Source organism: Dama dama, chromosome 7, assembly GCF_033118175.1.
Source record: "Dama dama isolate Ldn47 chromosome 7, ASM3311817v1, whole genome shotgun sequence".
Lineage (NCBI taxonomy): Eukaryota > Metazoa > Chordata > Mammalia > Artiodactyla > Cervidae > Dama > Dama dama.
In genome coordinates, this window is record NC_083687.1 from 29,854,248 (window position 1) to 29,880,225 (window position 25,978).

Consider the following 25,978-nt stretch of genomic DNA (forward strand, 5'->3'; position numbering starts at 1 on the left):
ATCTCATCCTCTGCTGGCCCCTTTTCCTCCTGCCTTCAATCTTTCCCAGCATCAGGGTCTTTTCCAATGAGTCAGTTCTTCGCATCATGTGGCCAAAGTACTGGAGTTTCAGCTTCAGCATCAGCCCTTCCAATGAATATTCAGGACTGATATCGTTTAGGATGGACTGGTTTGATCTCCTTGCTGTCCAAGGGACTCTCAAGAGTCTTCTTCAACACCACAGTTCGAAAGCATCAATTCTTTGGTGCTCAGCTTTCTTTACAGTCCAACTCTCACATCCATACATGACTACTGGAAAAACCATATCCTTGACTAGACGGACCTCTGTCAGAAGAGTAATGTCTCTGCTTTTTAATATGCTGTCTAGTTCCATCATAGCTTTTCTTCTAAGGAGGAAGAGTCTTTTATTTGGTTGCACTGAGTCTTAGCTGAGGCATGTGGGATCTAGTTCCCCGACCAGGGATCGAACCTGGGCCCCGTGCATCGGGAGCCCAGAGTTTTAGCCACTGGACTACCAGGGATGTCCCCCGGAAGAGTCTTTTAATTTCATAAAAATTGTTGTAGTTTTGATCAATTGCATCTTTTAATAATTATAATTTAAAATCCAGGACAGAGTAATTGTTTTTAATACTTACAGTCTTATGGTCACACAAAGTAAATTTAAATTTATGTACATATTTTTGTTAGAGATATACAATAAAAGACTTTTCAAAAATACATTAAAATACAAAAAAAGTGATGCAATGGAGAAAAAATATTTCATTAGGATAAAACTATAGGGGGAAATGAAATGGAAAGAGAAACTAAAAAGAAAGATAAATGAGGTAAATTTGCTGGCTGGCTAATGGATTTGTTCATTTATTAAAAGGGTGTTAATGAACATGAAAGGGCTATGTGTCATATTCCATCCACTAGATTGAAAAGAGTGATATGACTTTCTAAATATATAAGTATTTACAATTCCCCAGAAAGTGTGCCCTTTCAAGTATTTAAACTTAAGATTAAAAATGTTAGTTGTTGACCTTAAAATGGGTAAAAGGTACATAGTTTCCCCAAATTCTTTCAGAGTGTATTTGAGCAGGAAAGCTGGAAGGGGTGGGGCCTAGAGATCCCAATGACCTAGGGTCAATCAAGTGGCTGGCTGGGTGGGATTGAAGAGGGGCTAAAAGAAATGAGGGTTCCCTGACTTTAAAATCCACCCCTTAGGACTCAGTTTGCTTATGTGATAACTCCCATCAAAACCTACATGTGATTGGTTTGAAAAACAAAAACAAACAACAAAAGACCATCTAAATTGAGAGTTTGGAAATAATCTTAAAACTGGTAAGAACAGTAGAGGCGAGTGTGTAATTTAATAAACTTCAAAGTAGACTAGATTCAACCCATTCATTCAATCATTACCTCATACCCTCAATATATCCTCCAATGTTAGGTGCCACAGGGTAATACAACGAATAAAAATATACATTTCCCACTCTCAGGAAGCCAAAATTAGGTCAAGGGAGACAGAATCTACATGCAAAGTTAAATAACAATGTCACAGACTGTAAGGGTGCACTAACTTCATAATTACATGAGTAAACATCACAGTAAAAAGCCTTGGCAGTAAACGCCATGAGTTCAGAACAGAGTCGCCCTGGAGGAGCTGGAGTAGTCAGCGGAGGCTTCCAGGAGGAGGCCCCGAGCCGGGCTCGGCAGGAAGGCCTGGTGCCAGAAGGGAGGACCCGCCAGGAAGGGGCGGGCGCGGGTTGCCCGCGCAGGAGCAGGCGCGGAAGCTCGGGTCTCGCAGCCCCACGCCCACTCGCTCCAGGAGCCGCCCTGAGCCTCTGCCCGTGTGCGTGCTGTTTCCGCTGCCTGGATTAATCCTCCTCTCCCCACCCAGTTGCGTTTATCTTCCGCGACGCCTCTCCCACGCTGCTCCCGGCCCTCAAGCGTGCCCCATCTCGGGCCAGCTAAGTTCTGCGGTGCAGATGTGCCTGGGACGATCTTAGGGGGCGGGGTTTATTGCCATCTCCCCTCCCCTCCCAGGCTCTGACCCCCTTGGGCAGAGACTGTTCCGCGCATTTCTTCTCGGCCCATCTTGGTGCCTACTGCTGGTGTGTTGTCACTGTCAGCAGCCCACCTGTACCTGGAAACCTTTCTCCCCGACATCGTTCCGCTCTCCCACCCCGCAGCCCTTAATGGATGACAGATAAACACAGGAGTATCAATACTCTAGTCTTCTGAGCCCGGGTTGCCCTCCGTGAGACTTCGCTTGGTTCCACGCAGTTGCTTGGCTTCTTCCCTTCCTGGTCCCACTTTCCCACTCCCTTTCTCGCCTCCCCACCCTTATAACTTTGCTTTTTTTTTTTTTTTTTGGCTGAGCAGCCAGTCCTGTGGGATCTTATTTCCCCCACGTAGGATGGAACCTAGCAAGGGGATCCAACCAGTCCATCCTAAAGGAAATCAGTCCTGAATATTTATTGGAAGGACTGATGCTGAAGCTGAAACTCCAATACTCTGGCCACCTGATGCGAAGAACCGACTCATTGGATAAGCCCCTGATGCTGGGAAAGATTGAAGGCAGGAAAAGGGGACGACAGAGGATGAGATGGTTGGATGGCATCACCGACTCGAGGGGCGTGAGTTTGAGCAAGCTGCAGGAATTGGTGATGGACAGGGAGGCCTGGCATGCTGCAGTCCATGGGGTTGCAAAGAGTTGAACCCGTGCCCCTTACAGTGAAAGGGGGGAGTCTTAACTACTGGACCGCCAGGAAGTCCCCATAACTGTTCAATAAATCCTTTTTACTTGGATTTTTATTTTAGGATTTGTTTCTGGGACATCCTACCTAAGACACTTAAGGTTTGCTACAAATCCTTGCAGCTACTTTTTACTGCGCATGTGCAGTAGGGGCACTGTTGCCTGAGGCTACAGATTCTCTCACTTAATTTGCACAATAACCCTATAGTTATCACCGTTTCTCAGAAGAGAGAAACAAAGCCCCAGAGAAGTACAGTGACTCATGCAAGGTCACCCAGTGGTAGGGGTTGGGGGGTGAGGTTGGGGGAAATGGCAAAACTGGGATCTGAACTGAGGTCTGTCCTGATTTTAACTACATTATCCCATCTCTTTAATCATCTGTCTAACTCCCTGGGACTGCATGAGCACTTAATATGTTGTATTAGGGTTCTCCACAGAAACAAAACCAATAGAATACACATGTTAAATAAAAGTCGCTCAGCTGCGTTCGACTCTTTGTGACCCCATGGACTGTAGCCCGCCAGGTTCCTCTGTCTATGGAATTCTCCAAGCAAGAATACTGGAGTGGATTGCCATTTCCTTCTCCAGGGGATCTTCCTGACACAGGGACCTGAGTTCAGGTCTTCTGCAACATGGAGATTACTATAGGAATTGTCTCTTCGGATTATGAAGGCTGAGAATGCCCGTGATCTGCCGTCTGCAAGCTGGAGGACCAGGAGAACCAGTGCAGCAATTTAATCCCAGTCCAAAGGCCTGAGAACCAGGGAGCCAATGGTTTTAAGTCCCAGTATGAGTGCAGAGGCCCAAGAATCAAGGGGTTAATGGGGGTAAATCCCAGTCTGAGTCCAAAGACCAAGAACCAGATGCCTGAGGGCAGGAGAAGATGGGAGTCCAGCTCAGAGAGCAGAGATGCCCTTCCTCCTCCTTTTTGTTCTATTCTGCCCTCAGATGGATGCCCACCGACCCTGATGAGGGCAGTCTTCTTTACTCAGTCTACTGACTCAAATGCTAATGTCTTCCAGAAACACCCTCACAGATGCACCTGAACTGTAAGGTTTCATCAGGTCTCTGGGCATTCTTTAGCCAAGTCAAAAAAAAATTTTTTTTTCAAATATATTAATTTAGCTGCCAGGTCTTACTTGCACCCCATGTGGGACCTAGTTCCCTGACCAGGGATCGAACCTGGAGCTCCTGCGTTGGGAATGCAGAGTCTTAGCCACTGGACCATCGAGGAAGTCCCCTGGCCTAGTCAAATTGACACATAAAATTATATCATCACATACATGTTTTATGAATGGCTGAATTCATTAGTGAGTGGAGAGTAGATGAAAATGGTGAGAGTGTGTGTGTGTGTACATATATATATATAATTTTTTTTTCCTGGTTGGCTGCACCATGCAGCTTATGGGATCAGTTCCTCAACCAGAAATTGAGCCCAGCCGTGGCAGTGAAAGCGCAGAATCCTAACCACTAGGCCACCAGGGAACTGCCCGAATGAAGGGTTTATAGCCTGGAGAAGAGGGCGAAGTTGTGGGACAGGTAGGTTGAGGGGAATTAGAGAAGGTCTCGGTGCCCGGCTCAGGAGCTCATATCTGAAAGCCTTTCTCCTCGGATAGAACTGTGTTCTTTGTAGGGAGGTGTACATACCTGGCTGGTGTAGGGTGGCAGGGAGGTATGGAATGGAAGGGAAGAAGGAAATCTGAACCCCTCAAACTGACTCTCAGCAACTTCCCAAGCCAGTGTAGTGAAGTTCGTTGGGAATGGAAAGAGAAAAACATTCTTAAAACGTAGAAAGTGTGAAAGTGAAGTTGCTCAGTCGTGTCCGACTCTTTGTGACCTCATGGACTGTAGCCTGCCAGGCTCCTTCATCCATGGAATTTTCCAGGCAAGAGTACTGAAGTGGGTTGCCATTTCCTTCTCCAGGGGATCTTCCCAATCCAGGGATCCAACCCGGGTCTCCTGCATTGGAGGCAGACACTTTACCATGTGAGTGGAAAAACTGAGTCCCTGGAAAGGATCTCAGGCTCTTAACATCGTTTCCACATGTTGGTTTCCATGTCTTTCTCACCTTGTTAAGTGTGAGTTTCTTGAGGGCAAGGATTGTGTCTGGTCTGTCTTTGTATGCCTTACTTTTCTCCTAGTACTTGGCCCACGAGGTGTTCAATAAAGCAAATTATTAGCCCCATTTCACAGATGAGGAAACTGCTGACAGAGGTAGCTCACCTTCTAAGACAACACACGTGCTAAAGTCAACACTGGATGTAGGCTCTAAACCAACTTTTCCTAATTTGACCCAATAGGTGGATGAGTGGGAGAATGAAGGGAAAGCAAGAAGTAATTGGGGATTGTAATTCTTGTTACTAGGCAGAAGATATTGTCACCTAAAAATGCTGTGTTTATTAGCTGGGAGGAGGCCTGAGTGGGACTGGATGGTATGGAATATTAACACAGGGGAACCCATTGTGCCAGCTTATCCATTCAAATTAGACAATGCTGATTCTTCCCCACCTGCCTTGGCTGACCTCACCTAGGAGTGAATGCAGTGGGGACACTATTACATCTTATGTCAACATGGAGTCATAGAACTAAATAATAGAATAGGATCAGAAAATCAGAGAACAATGGCTCAGTACCTTGGACATGGTAGGTAGTCAGTAAATGCTTAGCCAATGAGAGAAAAGAAACTAGAACTAGTATCATGGTATAATCTAATTATAGAAGTTGAGTTACCTTGAGAAAGCATTGGGCACAGCCTTTGGGCAGACAAATGACGTCGTTGGACTAGACAGGAGAAATGGCTATGTGCTCTTCTTTGAAGATCTGTAGGCTGGAAATGCCAAACCATTCATTTGTTTATCCATTTGCCCCTATAAGTTCAGTTCAGTTGTTCAGTCGTGTCTGACTCTTTGTGACCCCATGAACCGCAGCATGCCAGGCCTCCCTGTCCATCACCAACTCCCGGAGTCCACCCAAACCCATGTCCATTGAGTCGGTGATGCCATCCAACCATCTCATCCTCTGCTGTCCCCTTCTCCTTCTGCCCTCAATCTTTCCCAGCATCAGGGTCTTTTCACATGAGTCATATAATGGTTATTTATTGAGCATGAACCGTGTGAGGTGCTAGGTGATGGTGACAATCCCAAGAAGTTTCAGTCCTCCCTGCCTTCAAGGAGCTTTGTGTCTCAAGAGGAAACTAAGATGTAAATCATGACAATAAAATGTGATAAAAGTTAAATTAATAAGATACAAGCCCAGAAGGGAAGTCCTAACTCCTCTGCCAATTTCATGTTTCACTCATTTGATTGAAGACTTGTTTTGGTCTAGTTCTCTAGGTAGAAAATCCACCTGCCAATGCAGGAGACACAGAAGATGTGGGTTCTATCCCTGAGTTGGGAAGATCCCCTGGAGGAGGAAATGCCAACCAGCTCCAGTATTCTTGCCTGGAGAATCCCCATGGACACGGGAGCCTGGTGGGCTACATTCCACAGGGCCGCAAAGAGTTGGACACAACTAAGCACATTCCTCTTCCTCCTAAGCTTTCTTGCTGTACATTTTATCCCTTTAGTCTTTAATTAAATGCCCACCAGGTGTCTGGTTCAAATAACTTGTTAGAAAGAAAGAAAGAAAGTGAGGGCACTCAGTCATGTCTGACTCTTTGCGACCCCACGAACTGTAGCCTATCAGGCTCCTGTGTCCATGGGATTTTCCAGGCAAGAGTACTGGAGTGGATTGTCATTTCCTTCTCCAGGAGATCTTCCCAACCCAGGGATCGAACCCAGGTCTCCCTTGCAATAACTTGTTGAATTAAACCAAATCCACTTCCAAAGGTTTATCCAGCTAATACCCTTCTCTTTTATGGCATAACCTCAACTCCTGTGACGGAGGTAAAACAGGATAGTGTAGTGGTGAGGGCATCGTGTTGTGATCTGACTCGTTGTTCCTATTCTGCCGTCTGATCTCTGTGTGGCACTTGGATGCAACTTTAGGGGATTTCTTTAGTAATCTGTAAATATCCACGCAAAGCTGAGAGTCTCAACTCCTCCTTTGTGGTGTTCCACAATCTGCCACTGGAGGGCAGCATAGAGACTCCTCCAAGGTGTTTTCCTCCAGAGTCCTCCTTGCTCCTACTTGAACATCAACCACTCCCCCCGCCTCTGTCAGGCCCCACTAATGCCCTCTTAATCGCCAAGGTGAGTCCTTTAAGGTGAGTCAGGTACATGAGGTGAAATGGGGCAGGCACCGGGGCCCTCAGGAAAATTCAGGCCAGGATGCTTGCCCTAGGGGTCCACACCTTCATTATCTATTTCATTATGAACTGAGTTTCCTCCATCAGCCAGGCAGGGCTCTGGAGCTGTGGAAACAGTGGTGAGTCAGAGAGGAGGGTCCTGCCCTCACGAGGCTTACCTTCTAGTGGGGGAAGTGAACAATGAGCAGATGCATACAGGATGTATGTGATAGGAAATCCGTGTCCTGAGAAGAGCTATGGAGAAAAAGAAGGCAGAGGAAGGACATAGAGAATGATGGTCCCTGAGTGTGGGGATGGGGATGGGGGAGTACAATTTTAAATAGAAAAATCAGAGAAGGCTTCTGAGGAGGTGGCAGACTGCAAAGGACAGAACGAAATGAGAGACACTGCCAGGTCATGTAAATATCTGGGGAGAAGAGGAAAAACTAGCTTGGTGCTAAGTATTGGCTACAGCATCAGGATTCCAGGTAAAGTCCCCAGCTTCTGGTAGTAACCGTCATCTTAACACCCTTATGTCTGCAGCAGCAAAGGATAAACAATAACCTCGGTCCCCTAGGAGCATTGAGAGAATTAAGATAAATCCGGCATGTGCAGATGTTGGTGATGAGCTGATTGTTACACCCCATCAGGCGGGAGTCAGTGTCCTTCTCTGGTTCTAGTCCTGGGGCCCCAAGAGCAGAGCTGGACACAGGATGCCAACCTCTCCAATGGGATTCTGTGTTTCCTGCTGTGCTAACCTCCATGTGCGGGTAGTTCTTCAGGCTCCAGAAACACACTGGGGGGTAAGAGATGCTCCCTGCCCGCAAAGAGCTCTCAGCATGAGAGACTGAGACAGGCGGGAAGAAGGAGGGAAGACTGACCCCTGCAGATCCCACCCCGGAAACTCCAAGAGCCACACCCTGCCTAGATGTCCCTCTGACACAATCCTTCAGCCTCACCCGAATACACATTCAGGTTGCACCGAGGTCCCCTCTCTCACCCTCTCCTGCTGGATCTGGAGGGAGCTGGGTCTGTAATTCTGGGTGACCAATAACAATAAAATGCATGAATGGCAACAGTGGAAAGAATGACTATTTAATAGCTGAGCGTAATGAGTGGACGATGAGCCCTGGTTTCCCTAGCGCTTGCTCCACAGAACAGAGAAGAGGAAAAATATTGTTGTTACTCCGAGAGCTAATCACAGCCTCCACATTCACCTCGTCACAAGACAGGAAGGCCAGTGGCCAAATCAGATGTGGCTTAAACAGAGCTGTGAAGTCTCGGACTCAAGGAGCATGACCATCACTCAGCTGACTCCCTGATTCGTGCAGGAGGGCAGGAGGAGGAAGGGGAAAGAATGGGGCTGGGGGGACAGATAGCCTGGTGGGCAGAGCGCCCACCTGCCAAGTTCTTCCTCTGCGGGATTCACTGGCTGAAGTCCTGGCCCTGACCCCGGCCCTCACTCCCTGTCCCTGCTCTGGTACCCGGGTCTCTTGAAGTGTGTCAGCGGAGCTGCCAGGATGGTGAGGACAGGGCCAAGAGGAGCAAACGGGGTGCTGACGTGCTGACCAGGCCAAATTCCAGGGGATCAGTCTTAACGGAGAGAGTGATGGACCAGGTTGCCGAGGGGAGAAGAAGGGAGGATATGGCTGAGTAGGGACCACATCGTGGAATATATATATATATGTGTGTATATAATATTTATTTATTTGGCTGCATCTGATCTTAGTTGTGGCATGTGTACTTTTAGTTACCACATGTGGGATCTAGTTCCCTGACCAGGGATTGAACCTGGTCCCCCTGCATTGGGAGCAAGCAGTCTTAGCCCCTGGACCACTGAGGAATTCCCCCATGGAATGTATTTTGAAGATCACTCTCCAGAGCAGTGATTCTCACATTATGTCGGGGTGAGCTCCCCTGAGTCACATAAGGGATTTTCTGACACAGAACCACCCTAGCATCAGATGAATCCTTGTTCAGGGGGAAATCCCAGGACTTCCTCCTCGGGGCCATGTGAGCTCTGCTCTCTGTTAATGGAAGTGTGCTGCGTCCCACAGAAGAAAAAGCTCATCCAGGGGAGAGAAGAGAGGCTCAAGGGGGCCAGTCACTCACGAGGAATGAGGGCGGGACAGACGGGCCCATGAGAGAGCACGGCTGAGTGGCTGTGTGTCAGAGCCAAGTTCAAGTCCTCCACAGGTGGAGGAAGTGTGTTGGAGAAGCGGAGAGCAGGGGAGGAACATGGGTTTGGAGCTAAAGGAGGGGAGAGCCCACAGGCCCTGGAGCCCAGAGTGGCCCCGCTGGCCTCTCCACCTCTCCCCGACACAGAATAACCTCCTCTTTCAGGCTTTTTCTCTTCCTATCTAAAAAAAAAATATTTATTTGATCTTTGTTGCGGCACTCAATCTTCTTAGATGCGGCACGTGGGATCTAGTTCCCTGACCAGGGATCGAACCTGGGCCTCCTACATCGGGAGTACAGAGTCTTAGCCAAAGAGCCACCAGGAAAGTCCCCTATTTTTTTTTTCTCATTCCTTTTCCCCCTCAAGCGTAAGCCTTAGCTCTACTGAGGACTGCTGCATGGAACACTCATTCTAGAACTGCTGTCATGACTTTCAGGCCCATGGGTGAAATGCAGAGAAGAAAAGGTTGAGTGGGAGGACTTCCTCACTCAGGATTTAACTTCTGAGACTTCGATGACAGAGGAATTTGCACATCTTCTTACAGTGTTTAAGGATCCGCTGAAGCCTGTCCATGGACCGCTGCCATTAATGTATGGCACAGGGCCAGCTGCATGAAGAAATGAGACCTGAGTAGACTGGGTTTGAGTCCTTTCCAAACACTTTTGCTTATTATCAGCTGGTTTGGGCAAATAATTTAAACTCAGTTTTGTCATCTGTGAAATGGGGGAGAAAAAACGCTCATCCACAGGGCTGTTGTGAGGATTAAACACCAGAGCAGGTGTTGGCTATGTGGGACCAAGTCTGGCCCACAGTCGGCAATCAGGAAACCGTGGTTCTCTACTCCAAACCTCCTCTCCCCAGGCTGTTCCCACTCAGACCCCTCAGTTCCCTCACCCTCCTCTAACCTGGTTATGGGCACCGCCCTGCAGGTCCATTCCTCCAGCCTGCTATTCTTCTGTGTCTACACTTCCCACACCAACCCAAGCCAGCGCACCTTCTAAATATTCTTTCAGCACCGCCAGGGCCCCGAGTCTGAGCTGCCTGCTCCCTCTCTTCTCATCATTCCTCAAGGGCCAGGGAAAGTCCTGCCGCCTCCTCGAAGCCAAGGCCGGCCTTCCTCCTAGGCTGTGAGTTCGCAGCTGGAACGTAGCTCCTCAAGGGCAAGGACGGGTCATCATCCCCCACCTGCCTTGCAGTTTAGGACGGTGGACACTGAACCTGCACCCCATGCAGAACACGACAGCCCTGGGGAGGCTTGGAGGGAACGCAGCCTGCCTTCTTCAGACAAGGGGCAGGGACCCTCTGGGCGGCACGTGCTTTAAGCTTGACCTTGTCTGATGGGGGGCTGTCCCCTGCCTCCCACACTCACTCACTCCCTCCTTTCACTGGGCAGGGCGCTTGCTGGCAGGTGAGAGGTAGACTCAGCGGCTGGAGAACACAGCGGACCCACCTGGGCCTCGTCTCACCGGTCAGTGTCCTGAGGTGGCCCCGACTTGGGCAGTCCCCGAGTCAGTGCCCTTCCCTGCCCTCCTGGGTGCCATCAGCTTCAGATTTTTGCTGCCTGAGCTGAGAGAGGGGTTAATGGGGAGATCCAGGGACATAACAGAGTAAACCACGTCGGGGCTGATTTCAGAAAGAAACAAGGGGCTCAGAGGGCCCACGTGTGGCAGGCGGTGGAGGGATGGGGCAGACGTGGGTACACGATGGGGTGGGAGGGTGGACAGGAGGACAGCAGTCGGGAAGAGGAATGTGGCCACACCACTGTGTCGTGTGGGTGGCTGGAGATCTGGCGAGAGGCCCAGAGAGACTGTGCCTCCTTCAGCCCCAGCCCCGCCAAGGTCAGGAGGGACGGGAGGGAAAAACAGGACAAACATCACCACCTCTGTTTGCGCTGGGAAAGAATAACCCACAGAGCTCGCTGTTCCTCCTCTTCTCGCCTCCCACGAGGCTCCTCTCCTCTCGGCCGCTCCCCTCTCTGCTCCCAGGGCCCCCTCCCTCCTTGCCCGCTGAAACTGGAGCCAGTGGGGCCTGAGGGTCTAGGAAGGAGCAGCATTTTAAATAGCACCCCTGTGTGCAATGTCTGCTGCCCTGTAGGAGGGGAAGGGGGCGGAGAGGAGCCTCCTCGAGGTCAGCTGGATTGGAGAGGGCCTGGGGCTGTGGGTGAGCCCAGCCTAGTCGCCTTCCCCCGGTGGAGGACATAGACAGGACACAGGCATCATTTAAAATACTCCCATTTTGCAGATGGGCATATTGAAGTTCAGAGAGTTTGGGTGAGGTACCCAAAGCTGGGAGGTTAGCTGGGACTTGAACCCAGGTCATCCTGATTCTGAAACCAGTGGGGGTTTTTTCCCCTCCCCACTGCATCAAGCCTCTTCAGGGACTGCTGTCTGGCTACCCCCACAGCCCGCCCTCTCTTCCACTGTCATTTTGGGTACTAGCGGACACTCAAGGGCTAGATTCAACCGACTGTAGCCACTAAGCACATGCAGCTGTTTACATTTAAATTCAAATGAAAAATTCAGGGCCACCCTAGTGGCTTCGTGGTAAGGAACTACCTGCCAATGCAGAAGATGCAGGTTCCATCCCTGGGCAGGGAAGATCCCACGTGTGGCAGAGCAACTAAGCCCATGTACCCTAGAGCCCGGGAGCCGCAACTACTGAGTCCACGTGCGGCAACTACTGAAGCCTGCGTGCCTGGAACCCGTGCTCCGCAACAAGAGAAACCAGTGCAATGAGAAGCCCATGCACTGCAACTAGAGAAAGCCCGCACACAGCAGCAAAGACCCAGCATAGCCATCAGCGAGTAAATCTTTAAAAAAGATTCGGTCCCTTCAGTCATAGTAGCCCCATTTCACATGCTCAGTGGCCACAACGTGGCGAGTGGCTACCATTTTGGACAGCACAGAGTCAGAACAATTCCATGGTTGCAGAAGATTCTGTAGACAGTGCCGGGCTGGGTCAGGACCAGGGCAGGAGATAGAGAAAAGGACAGAGGGGCCTGGGGCTCCGGGCGAAGGGCTGCCTCTGTGAGGAGACTGGGTAGTATGGGACTGAGAGTCCGGGCGAGGGGGCAGGGAGAGGCCTGGGTGGGCTTGGGAAGGAGGCAGAGAACCTGACCCGACTCCCAGGTCCCTCCCTCTGATACTGATACTGTGGGCAGTATCACTGAGCAATTAATTGGCTGGGGTGGGGCCAGGGTTAAAGGCAGAGGGTGGGGAATACAGGGGAGAGGGACCATCCCCCTCTTAGCAGACCTCAGAGCTCTGCTCCTCCAGGTCTGCCCTTCATCCTCAGGGACCCTGGAGTCCGCTGACCCTCCTTTGTCCTACCCAGGATCCTACCCAGGCCGAGCCAGCTGCTTCCTGTTCGCTCATTCAGGCCGGGCAGCCGGTTAATGGGCGGCAGGGCCACCACCTTCCCAATTAGTCTTATTAGCCTCTTGCTCACCCACTGGAGTCAGGGTCACCCCTGGAGGAGGGGCTGTGAGTGGCCTGTGAGTAACCGAGGCCCAGCTATGACAGGGGTCCCCAGCCCAGGCCTGTCCTCAGGCTGAGGCCCTGGAGTCCAGCGCCCACGTGCTGTCCTTGGAGCCCCCCAGAAGGGAGAGGTCGGGGGCCGGTTTTGGGGTGCAGACTCCGAAGGCCCACTCACTGATGGAACACAGGAGCGTGGCAGGCATGGGACCTGGGCTGTGACAGCAGGAGGTGGGGAGGGAGGAGGAGAGGGGAAGCTGAGTGATGGGTCCCCAGGACAGGGACGAATCCAGGAGCTGTGGGTGGGATCCCAGGCGGGGTGGGGGCTGCAGCTGGTACCTGAGGGCAAGCTGACATTTGAAAGCTCTCCATCTGTGCACGGAGAGAGGATGGGGTGTCAGACACGCCAATACTGGGGAAGGCAGGAGAGTGAGGGAGCCAGGTGACTGGGCCCTGTGGTGAGAGTGGCCGCCCCGGAGTGGGCGGCCGCTGGGGCAGAGCGCCTGGTTCCGGGTTAGGCAACGAGGAGCCAGAGCCGGCCGGCCAACTGGCCCCTTGGCCAGGGCACACGCCACACACTGCAGCCGGCCCTGTTGCTGAGTAGGCAGATGCTCAAACTGATTGCTTCAGCTCCTCCCGGCCACACCAACTTCCCCCAGGCGCCTACCCCTCCGCCCCTCCTCTCCTCCCCACAGTGACTCCTGCCCCGAGAATGTCCTGCCCTGGCATAAAGGCCCCGGGTGTCCAGGAGCTGCCGTCAGTCAGGAGGCCATGCGGTCCAAGATGGGCTCTTCACGAGCATCCCAGATAGGGTGTGTGGGAGGGCGAGGGGTGCTGGCTCTGCTGCTGGCTGGTCTCCTCCTGCAAGGTAGGAGGTTGGGGCCCTGGGAGCGGGGAGAGTGGGGAGAGGAGGGAGATTCAGACAACTGGTCAGGGAAGGCTGGAGGGAGCCCTGCGGGGTGAGAGTCCAGGAGAGGACCCAGAAATGGGGGATTGGGGGAGGGCTGAGGCTCTGGAACCTGATGCTTGAGTCTAGAGGCTGCTCCTCACTGCCTTGGCACCTCAGGCAAGCTTCTTAAACTTTCTGAGCCTCCCTTTCTGAAAGTTTAAAAATGAGCTTAATGTTAACACCTTGCTCTAGTTTCTCTATGAGCCTCTAATTAAGTAATGCATGTGACACTGCTGTGGAAATTCTAGACGGTTATATGTTGATGGATGTTGTTGTAATTATATTATTATTAGGGTGCTAGAAGATGAAGATTGGACATTTAGTAGTCATATTAATTGCTACCATTCATAGAGGCCCTTTTATATGCCAGACACTATTAGCACTATATTTATTTTTATTTTTTAACCATGCCGCGAGGCCTGTGGGATCCTAATTCCCCGACCAGGGATCAAACCTGTGCCCCCTGCATTGGGAGCACAGCAGTCTTAACCACTGGACTGCGAGGGAAGTTGCATGTACTAGCACTTTAAGTACATTAGCTTTTTTAATCAGTAGAAGTACATTAGCTTTTTTAATCAGTAGAAGAACGGTGTGAGAGATTTGTTAATTCCCACTCTGCAAAGGAGGACACAGAGGTTGGAGAACTGAGGAAACTGGCTCAAGATCACAAATTAGAAAACAGTTAAGCTGGGCTCCAAACCCCAGGCTGGGTGACTCTGGGGCCTGTGTTGGGTGACCACAGCTGCGTGGCATGGGGGAGCAGAGGAGAATAGTGGGGTGCTGGCTGATCGGTGCAGCGGAGTGGAGGGGGCTGCGAGCAGAGCTGGGGGTTGGTGTGAAGGTGGATGTGTTGAATTTCTTTTTGAGGAGAGAATGGGAACTGCACGGATTGTGGAGACCTGGTTTTTGGTGGAGGTTGAAGGAGGAGTAATAAATCATGGATAATGCTGTCTGTTTTTGTAAAGCAGCTTCTAATAGATGATCACATCCATGGTCACAGAAACGCTGTGAGGAAGGCAGGGCAGATCTGGCCTCTCCAAATGTATAAGCTGAAGCATGTGGCTCTTGGGACCGGAGGGGTTCGAGGAGGGGAGCAGAGGAAGGATGGGGGGAGGGTGTGCCGGGGTGAGGAACAAAGGGTCAGTTCAGGAAAGACATAAATGCAGGAGCAGTCAGATGTGGGCCTGGGGGCAGGCAGGCCTGCAGTACTGATGAAAGTCAGAGGCCTGGGGAGGGTTTCATTCCCATATCCCTGGGCTGGGCTCAGGGTGCAGTGTCCCATCGCTGCGCGGGTACCAGCAGATTCTGAAGCAACAGTGCATGCCCCTGTGTCCTGGCCCCCGCCCAGGCTTCCTGGCATGGCATGCTGAGATGGAAAGCAGGATTTCTATCCTGTACCCGAGTCTGGCCTTTTGAGGGAAGCGAGTGACCGAATCATGGTCCTCACGTGTCCTGTCCTTTACTGCTGTCCCTTTCTCCTGTTTCTCTTTTCCCTGTTTTCTTGTTTCCTTTCCCTGTTTCCCTGCTTCCTTTCCCCTGTTTCCCCTATTCCTCAGCGTCCCTTTGGCTATTTCCCCTCGCTTCTCAGTCCTCTGTCTTCCTGTCTTTCTTGTCCTCCTTCTATTTGGTCCTGAGGTCTCCCCCACCTCTCAGAGCCTCACTCTCCCCCACTCTCTGTCTCTTTGCTATTCTGTTTTTTAGACCTATTCATTCCTGCCACTTCTTCATTCCCTCTCATCTTCCTCTGAGGCCTCCTGCTTTGGAGTCGCATATTCTTTTTCTCTGGTCGATCTCCGGCTTCCCTCCTGCCTCTTCTCCCAGAATAAGCTGCCATCTCATTTTTCTTCAGGTGTGAAAGCCACTTCTCCCCGCCTTTCCCACCCCAGACTCTCTCCCTGGGCTCCTCTCAGCGAGAGATCAGAGTGTCAGATGTCTGAGGTGGGCCTGGGAGGGGAGGGAGAAAGCCCAGCCTCTCTGGCCCTTACTAACCACTGCTTTCCTCACCAGGGACCTTGGCCAAGAGCATCGGGACCTTCTTAGACCCCTGCAAGGACCCCACACGTATCACCTCCCCCAATGACCCCTGTCTCCTGGGGAAGGGGGACTCCAGCAGCTCCAGTGGTGGCTCCAGTGGCAGCTCCAGTGGATCCAGTGGCAGCTCCAGTGGCTCCAGTGGCAGTTCCAGCAGTTCCAGTGGTGTTTCCAGTGGCCTGAGTGGTGGCCCCAGTGGTGGTTCCAGTGGCAGCTCCAGTGGCCCCAGCGGTGGCTCCAGTGGATCCAGTGTTGTTTACAGTGGCCCCAGTGGTCGCCCCAGTGGCGGCTCCAGTGGTGGTTCCAGTGGCTCCAGTGGCTCCAGTGGCCCCAGTGGTCGCCCCAGTGGCGGCTCCAGTGGCGTCTCCAGCAGTGTCTCCAGCAGTGGCTCCGCTGGATCCACTGTCGTCCATGGTGGTTCTTCTGGATCTTCGTTATTTAAGCCAGGAACGGGGTATTCCCAGATAAGCTACTCCTCTGGACCAGGCTCTACTCTACAAGGTGCATCGAGCTCCCTCCAGTCAGGAAGCATCAGCTCCCAGTCAGGAGGAGGCTTGAGCTCTTCTAGCTCCCAAACCTCCTGGGTGTCCAGCAGCGGGGGCCAGAAGGTCAGCTCCAAGCTGCGGCCCTGTGGTCCCAACATCCCTGACTCTCCCTGCAGCGGGGGGCCCATCGTCTCACACTCTGGCTCCTACATCTCCAGCTCCCACTCTGTGTCCGGGGGTCAAAGGCCAGTAGTGGTGGTGGTGGAGCAGCATGGCTCTGGTGGTCCCGGTGGCCCCGGTGGCCCCGGAGTGGGTCAAAGGGTCCCCTGCCTCAACGGAGGCCCTCCAGGCAAGCCCTGCCCCCCCATCACCTCTGTGGACCAATATGGCAGCTATGAGGTGGTGGGTGGCTCCTCCAACAATTATCTGGTCCCAGGCATGACCTACAGTGGGGGCAAAATCTACCCGGTGGGCTACTTCACCAAAGACGGCCCCATCAAAGGCTCCCCAGGAGTGCCCTCCTTTGCTGCTGGGCCCCCCGTCTCTGAGGGCAAGTACTTCTCTGGCAACCCCATCATTCCCAACCGCAGCTCTTCTAGCTCCAATATCTACCAGTCTGGAGCTTCCTCGACTGCAGTGTTCCAGCCAGTGGGCTCTGGTGGGGTCCAGCCCTGTGTGGTTGGCTCCCTGGGCTCTAAGGGGCCCTGCTCCCTCTCCAGCTCTGGAGTCTCCAGCAGTTCCAGCGTTTCCAGCAGTTCTGGTTCATCTTTCCATCCCTGTGGTGGTGTTTCTCAGGGGCCCTGCTCCCCACCAGGCACTGGCTCCCTCGGCGGCAGCTCTAGCTCCCTATCTGGTGGCAAAATCATCCTTCAGCCCTGTGGCAGCAAGTCCAGCGCTCCTGGTCACCCTTGCATTTCTGTCTCCTCCTCGACCCTGAGTGGAGGTCCAAATGGCTCTCCCCAACCTGACCCCTCAGCTGGTGCCAAGCCCTGTGGTCCTGGCAACTCTGGAAAGAACCCTTGTCGCTCCATCCGGGACATCCTAGCCCAGGTGAAGCCTCTGGGGCCCCAGCTAGCTGACCCTGAAGTTTTCCTACCCCAGGGAGATCTACCTAACAGTTCATAAAGCAGATTTTGCCTCCATGTGTGTGTAGGCATACACCCACACCCACACACACACACACACTCCATCTCCCAAGTGGGAGAATTTCAGGGGTAGTCCAGGCATGGGGTAGCTCAATTTCCCTCCTCCCTCCCAAGAGAGCTGCCCCCACTTCCCCCATCGCCCCAGTGTGGTGGACTCTCCCTATCACTTCTTTTTTTACCTCCCCAAACTGTAGGCTCCAAATCCAAATCTCCTCTTCTACTGCAGTGTCCCCCCATCCCCACCAGATTTCCACTCCCCAGAATTTCCTCTGCCATTTCTTTGAGATGGTATAGTCTACTGGCTAACCCTACCCATTCAGATTCTTAACTGGGAAACCCCCCACCCCCCGCCCCCGCCCCCGAAATCTCCTAGAGTAATTGTGATGCCTGGACAAGTCATCCCCTCCCACCCTCATCCCTGCTTTGCCACATAAAGCACAAACCAAACGATTATTTGAAAACAATGACCATTTTCCACTGATCTCATTCCACCATCTGGTCAACCAGCGAGATATGCTATTGGGTTCTCACACTCCCGGTTCCACTCCCACCTTCCATTATAGAGCTCACCACGCCCTTTGTGAGTTCCCAAACACTCCTCCTTGTCTCTCAGTCTTCATCTCCATCCCCTCTCCCTGGTTGCCACTTCCCTCAGCACTCAGATGCTTCGTGCCCTTTGTCGGGGGAGATACCAGGCTCTCTGCGGAGACTGGGACAGCCTCCCTGCTGTCACTGGGTCTGGCACAGATGTTTCAATAAACTGTGAGAACTAGATTAGACTCTTTGCCTTCTTGGTGTCCAGGGTCTCCTCTTAGGACCTGGGTGATGCTCTCCTATACCTCTAAAGGTCCTGTGTCCCCCACTTTTGTTTGTAAATTGGCCCCAGTATCTCTTATATCTTATATCTCCTCCCACAAAGGAGGAAAACAATAAATATTTGTTGAACCGAAAGCAGGAGGCCAAGCAACCTTGGTCTCCCAGATCCTTCCTCCCATGCCTCTTCTCTCTCACTCCCCAGGAAATTCATTCTCTCCACCGCCCATTCACCCGGGGGTCCTCCCCTCTCCTTACGAAGAGCCCTAATGATTCCCTCCCCGCCCCACACCCGCTCCTTCTCCTCTACCTTTAGTTGGCCTCATCTTTCAGATGCCATCCTCTCTGGGTGTCCTGAGCATTGATTTCCTAGGTTTCTGGGACACCTGGAGCCTTGGGAAGGCTGGAACACAACAGCCCGGACCAGATTCCTGGGGCCTGAGTAGGAGCCCAGGTGGGTGTTGTTTTGGGAGCTGTGGGTGGAGAGAGTAAAAGACAGAGAGGACGAGAGCACGACGGGTGTGCAGCCCAGCGCGGTGACTCACTGGCCTACACTGACATGCCCCAGCCGTGGTAGAACACAGCCAGCAGTGTCCTTTCCACCTTCACTCTCCTGCTGCCTCTGCGGTGGGTCTAGAGTGAGAGCTGGAGAGGTGAGAGGGGAGCGCTACAGTGGGAAGGGGGGGTGGCCTCCCCCAGAGAAGACCAAGATTGTGGAGAACGTACCAAGGGCCATGTGACTCTGTCCTGGAGACAGCAGGGGAGATGCCAAGGCCGAGGCAGCTCTCACACCCCAAGGAGGGGATGGTGAACTGTGCTTATCCCTACAGGAAGGGCCTCACCCCAAAGCACAGGGCACCTCCCAGAGCCTCTGCTTGGCTGCAAAGGAACTGACCCTTGCCCTAGGAGCCACTTCATTCTCTCCTGTTGAGATGGTATTCAGTTCAGTTCAGTCACTCAGTCATGTCCGACTCTTTGCAACCCCATGGACTGCAGCACACCAGGCCTCCCTGTCCATCACCAACTCCTGGAGGATACTCAAACTCATGTCCGTTGAGCCGGGGATGGTGTTAGCTGGCCCCAAATTTTGGACTGTTGTTGAGATTCCTGAACCAGCAGAAATATGTTATATTGCTCAGAAGTGACCTGGAGCAGTGAGCCAACCTGCAGGGTTGACTGAAGACAGAGGAGGGTTCCAGAACAGTCCTGTCTGGGTTATCACTCTGGAGTTGCCCTTGGTTACTATTACCTGGACTGCAGCCAATGACAGGAGTCAAGACCCTCACAGGCTCTGTGGACCACCACTGTGGGAGGGCTGCAGCCTCTGACCTGGACATTCCTTTAGTTTCTGGTGTGATCCAGGTCAAAAAGTTTTGTAAAACTGATGGATGTCATCCCAAAAGGCTGCTGTCCTATATCACTGGCCACATCTGCATCTTCTATTTTTTTAAAATTTTTATTGGAATATAGTTCCTAGTTTTAAAAAATTAAGCATTATTAATATTTACATTAGGCTATTCAGATTTTGGTCTTCCCTGGTGGCTCAGTGGTAAAGAATCCTTTTGAAAATGCAGGAGCCTCAAGTTCAATGCCTGGAATACTGGGAAGATAGTCTGGAGAAGGAAGTGGCAACCCATTCCATTATTCTTGCCTGGGAAATCCCATTGACAGAGGAGCCTGGCGGGCTACGGCCCATGGGGTCACAGAGTCAGACACTATTTAGCAACTAAACAACCATAAATGAGGATGAAATGGTAAAGTCTAGCAGCTAATATTTAGACTTCCTGCAACAAGGGAAGCCTAGTCTGGGTGTGTCCTGGAAACAAGCAATAGAGTAATAAAGGCATTTAGATACTTTTTATTGTAAAAATATCAAGCAGATTTCAGAGTAGACAAAATAGTTAATGAACCCCTATGTTCTCATCACTCAGCCTTAACAATGATCAACTCCTGGCTACTTGACAAGTGCATATCAATGCCCTCCTTCTACTTAGCTGGAAATATCTATTCTCTCTCTGTCTCTTTCTCACTGTATCTCTTGTATTCTGTGTACATATTTGACCATCTGAGGTAGGCAGAATGGTGCCCTCCCCATCAGCTAAGATGTCCATGTCCTGATGCCTGAAAACTAGAGTATGTGAGGTTACATAGCAATGGGAAATTGTTTGCAGGTGGAATTAAGGTTGTTAGTCAGATGACCTTAAAATAGGAAGATTATCTGGGATTACTTGGGTGGGCCCGATGTAATCATAAGGATTTTTAAAGAGGGAAGAAGAGGAGGTCAGACTGACGCAGTATGAGATCCTACTATTTATGGCTTTGAACATGGAGGAAGTGGACCATGAGCCAAGGAGCCTGGGTGGCCTCTAGGAGCTGGAAGATGCAGGGAAATGGATTCTCCCCTGGGGGCCTCCAGAAAGGCTCTACCTAGACTTCTGATCTTCACAATTTAAGATAGTAAGTTTGTATTGTAAGACATTCAGTTTGTGGTTACTTGTTATAGCAGCCATAGGAAACCAATATACCACCATCTTTTAAGGATGGGAACCAGGTCTATTTCCCAAGACACAGGGTCTCATCTAGGAGCAGCCCCTCAGATGGGGGCCATGCAGAAGCTCCTGCAGTTCGAGGCCACGATGATGGAGCTTTAGGGGTACACAAGAAAGGGGTGCTGGAAGGGATAATCTGGATCCCAAACAGAATCAAGTGTTTCTATTGCTGAGAAGTGAAGAGTTGGAGAGAGACCCCAAGGGTGAAGGTCCTCATATGGTTGGCGTAGGGAACCAGGATGAATAGGGCTGGCAACCCATGATGAGATGCAAGCCAGAGCACCTGGATTCGGAAGGGGTGGGGAGGTTGAGGAAAAGAGCAGGGTGGGAACACCTAGCTTCCCTGGGTCATTCAAGTGGCACCTGTTGCCACAGAATGAATTAGAAATGAGGGTGGAATGTGGGGATTTATTGTTTCCATAACCACTGGCTCAGCCTGTTTCTGATGTCCCCCGCCCCACTGACAGGATAAAGGGCTGGATGTCTAGGGGCTGAGGGAGATGCAGAGCAAGATGCAGGGCCTTGTGGTGGGGAGCCGGGCTCCTCTGGGGCTGTTCCTCGTCTGTCTTCATCTCCCAGGTAGAGAGGCTCTGCCGCTCCTCGGGCCGGAGCGGACTGGGGGTCCTTGGGGAAACTGGGAATTGAGGGAAGGGGTAAAGGCAGGAGGCTATACACTTGGGTCCCTGAGGAGGTAAGAGTTGGCTCAGGGGAAGTGAAGGGACTTGAAAAAAATGGGCTCAGGGAATCAGGGAGGGGAGGGCATTGGGACCAAACATCTGGTCCACTGGCTGCCTCCTCTTCCCCTTTCCCAGGCCTCCTTGCCCGGAGCATTGGTGTGATGGACGAGAAAGTTCCTCGAGACCTGGGGATCAGCTTGCCCCTGCTGGGATCACCTCCCTTGACCGGCCCCTCCAACGCCGAGCATCCTCAACCCAAACCAGCCCCTGGGCCTAATGATTTGGCCAGGGCTGCTCTGAAGCCCAATCTTTCTCCACCGCATGGCTCTCAACCTGTAGGAGGTCCTGGGGTTCAGGGCTGGCCCCCCTCTGGGGGGCTGCTCTCCATGGACTCCTGGCCCTCGGAAGACCCTTGGCCGATGATGGCAGCTGCTGTCGAGGACCACGTCGGGGAAGTGCTGCCCGGAGAACTGTCTTACCTTTCTAGGGTGGCTGCCCTCCCGGCAGGCAGCAGGCCTTGGCCCGCAGGGCCCTCTGCACACCTCGGAGACCCCTCACGCGAGTCCTCACTCTTCCACCGGGACTCTGAGTCTAGATGGCCACTCCGTCCTAATGTGCTGGGCTCCCCAGGAGACATTCTTGCCCGATCCCCACTCTGGGCTCTCATTAACAGATTACGACAGCCACTTCTGCCTGGTCACCCCTGGAGGACCCTGAATCCCAGTGCGTCCTGGGGAGGTGGAGGTCCTGGCACTGGATGGGGAACAAGGCCCATGCCATACCCTGTGGGAATCTGGGGTAACATTCATCAATACCCAAGTACCAGCTGGGGGAATATGCCTCTATACCCAGGTATTAATCGATTTCCTCCCAGAGTTCTCCGTCCTCCTGGCTCTTCTTGGAGCATCCCAGCTGGCTTCCCCAATCCTCAAAACCCTGGGTCACAGTGGAGTTAGGAGGATGGCAGAGCAGGGAAAACCCTAGTTAGAAGTCAGAGGAGGAAGTCTGGCTCCCTCCCCTTGTGGCATGAGCTAAATCAAGATCCTATCAGTTGTTTTCTAGCATCATCCCCACTATCATTGCCTCCCTGCTCTCTGTACGCTGATCCCCAATAAAACACAGCACTTACTGAATCCACTCCTTCTCGGTGTCTTTGTTTCTGGGTGCAAACTGGAGTTTTGTCCATCCCCATTTTCTAGTCATCTCCATGTCCCCCCAGGGTCCTTCTGATGCTCTCTTTCTATCCCCATCTTTTGCAAAAGATCAAAGCCCAGGTGTCTGAGGGTAGGGTCTCATGGTCTCACCTGGGCCAGGTGGGAGAGCTGGCTCCACTGTCCTGGACTCTGAAAGGGAGAGGAGGGGCAGCAGGATGAACTGAGATGGCACCTGTGGCAGGAGGGAAGGATGAGGTCCAAGTGGGGAGTGAATGCCCTTTCATTCAGTGACACAGAGGGGCAGAGAAAGTCATTTAGTCCACATTTGTCTTTCTTCCCAGAAAGTCATGGTTCCTAGAAGTGAAGGAGGCACTGATCTCCTCCCTTACATGCATCACTTGGTACATTGTACCCCAGAGAATCATGGGCTTAGGGCATTTGCTGAACAAAGGGCAGACTTCTATGGAGGAAGAAAGAAAGGGAGAAGGGACAGGAACAGAGAAATGTGGAGCCAACAACCCCGCCTGTGGCTGCATTTAATGCTTTTGTCCCCACGTGATGACTTGGCCTCTTCTTCTGGTCACACTGCCCTCCCTCTGGTTTTCCCAGGAGCTCTGCATCCTTGTACAGGAGTTGGAGTGCGGTGATGAAGGCTCACTCTAAGAAAATGCAGAAGGAATTTAACAGAAGTTGGCAGGGGTGATGGGGTTTCTAGAAGGTGCAATCCCTGGTGTCCACCCATATCCTCCCATCACCAACCACATGACCTCTATCAACCTCCTCCCTCAATCCTTTCCCACTCTGGACTCTCAGTTTCTCCCAGTGCTGGGGCAGGCGATTCTGGTTCTGATTCAGCACCTGTCTCTTCACAAGCCCAAGTTCATTCTCTTGGGCTTGGTTTCATTTCTCTCTGTCCCTCTCTCTGGCTACCTCCTTCTCTCTAAGTCACTTCTATTTGCACTTTTCTTTATTTTTTTGGTTACACCATAGCTTGACTGATCTTAGTTCCCCAACCAGAGATCAATTCCACACCCCTTGCACTGGAAGCACAGAGTCTTAACCACTAGACTGTTAGGGATTTTTAAATTCTGTGTCAGCACTCCCCTCCTCCGTTCCCCACAAACTCGGCGGGAAAGGGGGTTTGTTTGGTTCACTGAGGAACTGCCAGCACCATGGACAGCGTCGGGACCAAGGTCAGCACTCAGCAAACACTGAGGCAACACTCCTGTTTTCTCTCTTCTTCCACTTTATTCCTGAGCCACAAGCCTGCAGGCAAACTCCCAGATGCTGCCCAGCCAGTAGCATCTGGACTGCTACCGTGCCCTTCCCAGAGCCTCACTGCCATCTCCCCAACAAAGCCTTTCTCAATCAGGAATGCCCTGTACATTCCATCCTTTAACCTTCATTAACATCTCTGAGGAAGGCGTTGTAAGTAAGATAAAGCAACTGAAGCTCAGAGAGATTAAGCAATTTACACAAGGTGACACAGCTAGCGTGTGACAGAGTCAGTGACTCAAACCAAGTATTTCTCATTATCTGTCCAGGGAGTGTTCAGGTATAATATGCAATTAACAAAAACCCACCTAATTTTTATTGAGCACCTGCTATGTGCCAGACTCCAGATGAGGTGCTTTCATAATATCCTTCCAGCTAATCCCCAAAACAATTCCACTGGGTAGGCACTGCTGGGCCCATTATACAGGTGGAGATACTGACGCCCAGATACAGAAGTGAGCCAGGGCTGACAGGGTAATATAGAGCTGAGGAAATGGACTTCGTCCACTACTCAGTGCAGATGGAGGGTCTTGGGTAGCTGTGGTCACCTTTGTTGGACTGGTCTTTGCTTTAAGGTTGTTTTGCTTTAAGTTGTTGCTATTTAAAATAGTGGGATTGGTCAGTAATCTGCAATATAATAAATGTCCTGAGGTTTGCAGTGAGAGCTGCTGCTCATGTACTGATTTGTATGCTTCTTGTTGTTCAGTTGTTGAATCATGTCTGACTCTTCGCAACCCTATGGACTGCAGCATGGCAGGTTTCCCTGTCCTTCCCCATTTCCCAGAGTTTGCTCAAACTCAAGTCCATTGAGTCAGTGAGGCCATTCAACCATCTCATCCTCTGTCGTCCCCTTCTCCTCCTTCCTTCAGTCTTTCCCAGCATCAGGGTCTTTTCCAATGAGTCAGTTCCTTGCGTCAGGTGGCCAAAGTATTGAAGTTTCAGCTTCAGCATCAGTCCTTCCAGTGAATATTCAGAGTTGATTTCCTTTAGGATTGACTGGTTTGATCTCCTTATAGTTCAAGGGATTCTCAAGAATCTTCTCCAGCATCACCGTTCAAAAACATCAGTTCTTCGGCACTCAATCTTCTTTATGGTCCAACTCTTATATACATACATGCCTACTAGAAAAACCATAGCTTTGACTATATGGACTTTTGTCAGGAAAGTGATGTCTCTGCTTTTTAATACGCTGTCTAGGTTTGTCAGAGCTTTTCTTCCCTGAATTACAAGGCAGAGTCTTTTTTTTTTTTTTTAACAAGGTAGTCTTAACCACTGGACCACCAGGGAAGTTCCATTATGCTTCTATTAGTGGTTAACTGGTGGAAGTGGTGACTGGAGTAAAGTCATTTCTTCTGCCCCAGGAGGGAAGGTCCCATAGTAGAGTGTGCTCGTCTGGAAGCTGGAAGATGAGGTTCCCTTTCCATGTGCCTGGACGGCTCTCTCAGCTGTGTCAGTTTAGCTGATCACTTGCCTCTGCAGACCTTGGTTTGCTCATCTGTAAAATGGGATGAAAGCAGATGTCCAATCTACTTCACAAGGTTGTTATGAAGTTTAAGATAATAATAAAGTAGATTAGAGACTGAAAATGGAGCAGTTGTGAAGATTAGAATGCAGGATGTTGTCTCAGTTCAGGAGATTCTGCTGGCATCACAGAGAAGGAAGTGTCTGTAGTTGATGTCACAATTGACTGTTGAGTGTGGTGTGATGCTTCCCCCTGGGAATTACACCCAAGAGAATTATCCCAAGATCAAGAAGGGAGAGTCGGCTTCTACTTGAACTATTTCATTCCTTGAACTGTTCTCTTAGATGTTTTTCACTGATGCACTTTCAGGTGGTCATAATAATGGCATCGATTAATCACATATATACCATGAACAAAACCTGTTACAGGGTCATCTTACTTCTCACAAACAATTCTAGGATGCACTTACTCTGATTATTTATATTTTACAGGAGAAGAAACTGAGGCTCAGGAAGGTTAGGTAACTTACCAAAGGTCACAGCCAGTGAGGGGGAAACTTAGGTATGGTACCATTTGGAAATAGCAAGCAAAGGCAGGCCAACTGCACAGAGCAGGTGAAAGCGCGATTCTCCAGCTCCTGTGGCTTAATCACCACCTGGAATCCTTCCTTTGACAAGTTCATCTTCACCCGTTTTCATGTCATCTGAAGACCAGCAGCCAGGCTAGTGGTTTCATCTCTCCGTCAAGGCCAAATGTCTCCTATGTCCCTCTCATTCCACTGGAAAGATGTCCCATATTGCTTATTTATACCACTTTATTTC

At 51.2% G+C, this 25,978-nt stretch overlaps 2 protein-coding genes across 2 annotated transcripts; both read left to right on the forward strand.

Moving 5' to 3' along the window:
• Window positions 1-13,400: 13,400 nt before the first annotated feature.
• CDSN (corneodesmosin) lies at window positions 13,401-17,207 on the forward strand. Its single transcript, XM_061146130.1, has 2 exons — window positions 13,401-13,485; window positions 15,574-17,207. The coding sequence occupies exons 1-2, from the start codon at window positions 13,401-13,403 to the stop codon at window positions 17,205-17,207; spliced, it is 1,719 nt and encodes a 572-aa protein (XP_061002113.1).
• Window positions 17,208-21,101: 3,894 nt separating this feature from the next.
• On the forward strand, window positions 21,102-22,222 carry C7H6orf15 (chromosome 7 C6orf15 homolog). The gene is made up of 2 exons (XM_061146260.1): window positions 21,102-21,168; window positions 21,402-22,222. The coding sequence occupies exons 1-2, from the start codon at window positions 21,102-21,104 to the stop codon at window positions 22,220-22,222; spliced, it is 888 nt and encodes a 295-aa protein (XP_061002243.1).
• The last annotated feature ends 3,756 nt before the right edge of the window (window positions 22,223-25,978 follow it).

Excerpts from the sequence above, each read along its gene's own strand:
- CDSN (XM_061146130.1), top strand. The coding sequence starts at position 13,401 with ATGGGCTCTTCACGAGCATCCCAGATAGGGTGTGTGGGAGGGCGAGGG. Across the intron at positions 13,486-15,573 it reads GGCTGGTCTCCTCCTGCAAG|GGACCTTGGCCAAGAGCATC; the intron begins GTAGGAGGTTGG and ends TTTCCTCACCAG.
- C7H6orf15 (XM_061146260.1), top strand. The coding sequence starts at position 21,102 with ATGCAGGGCCTTGTGGTGGGGAGCCGGGCTCCTCTGGGGCTGTTCCTC. Across the intron at positions 21,169-21,401 it reads CGTCTGTCTTCATCTCCCAG|GCCTCCTTGCCCGGAGCATT; the intron begins GTAGAGAGGCTC and ends CCCCTTTCCCAG.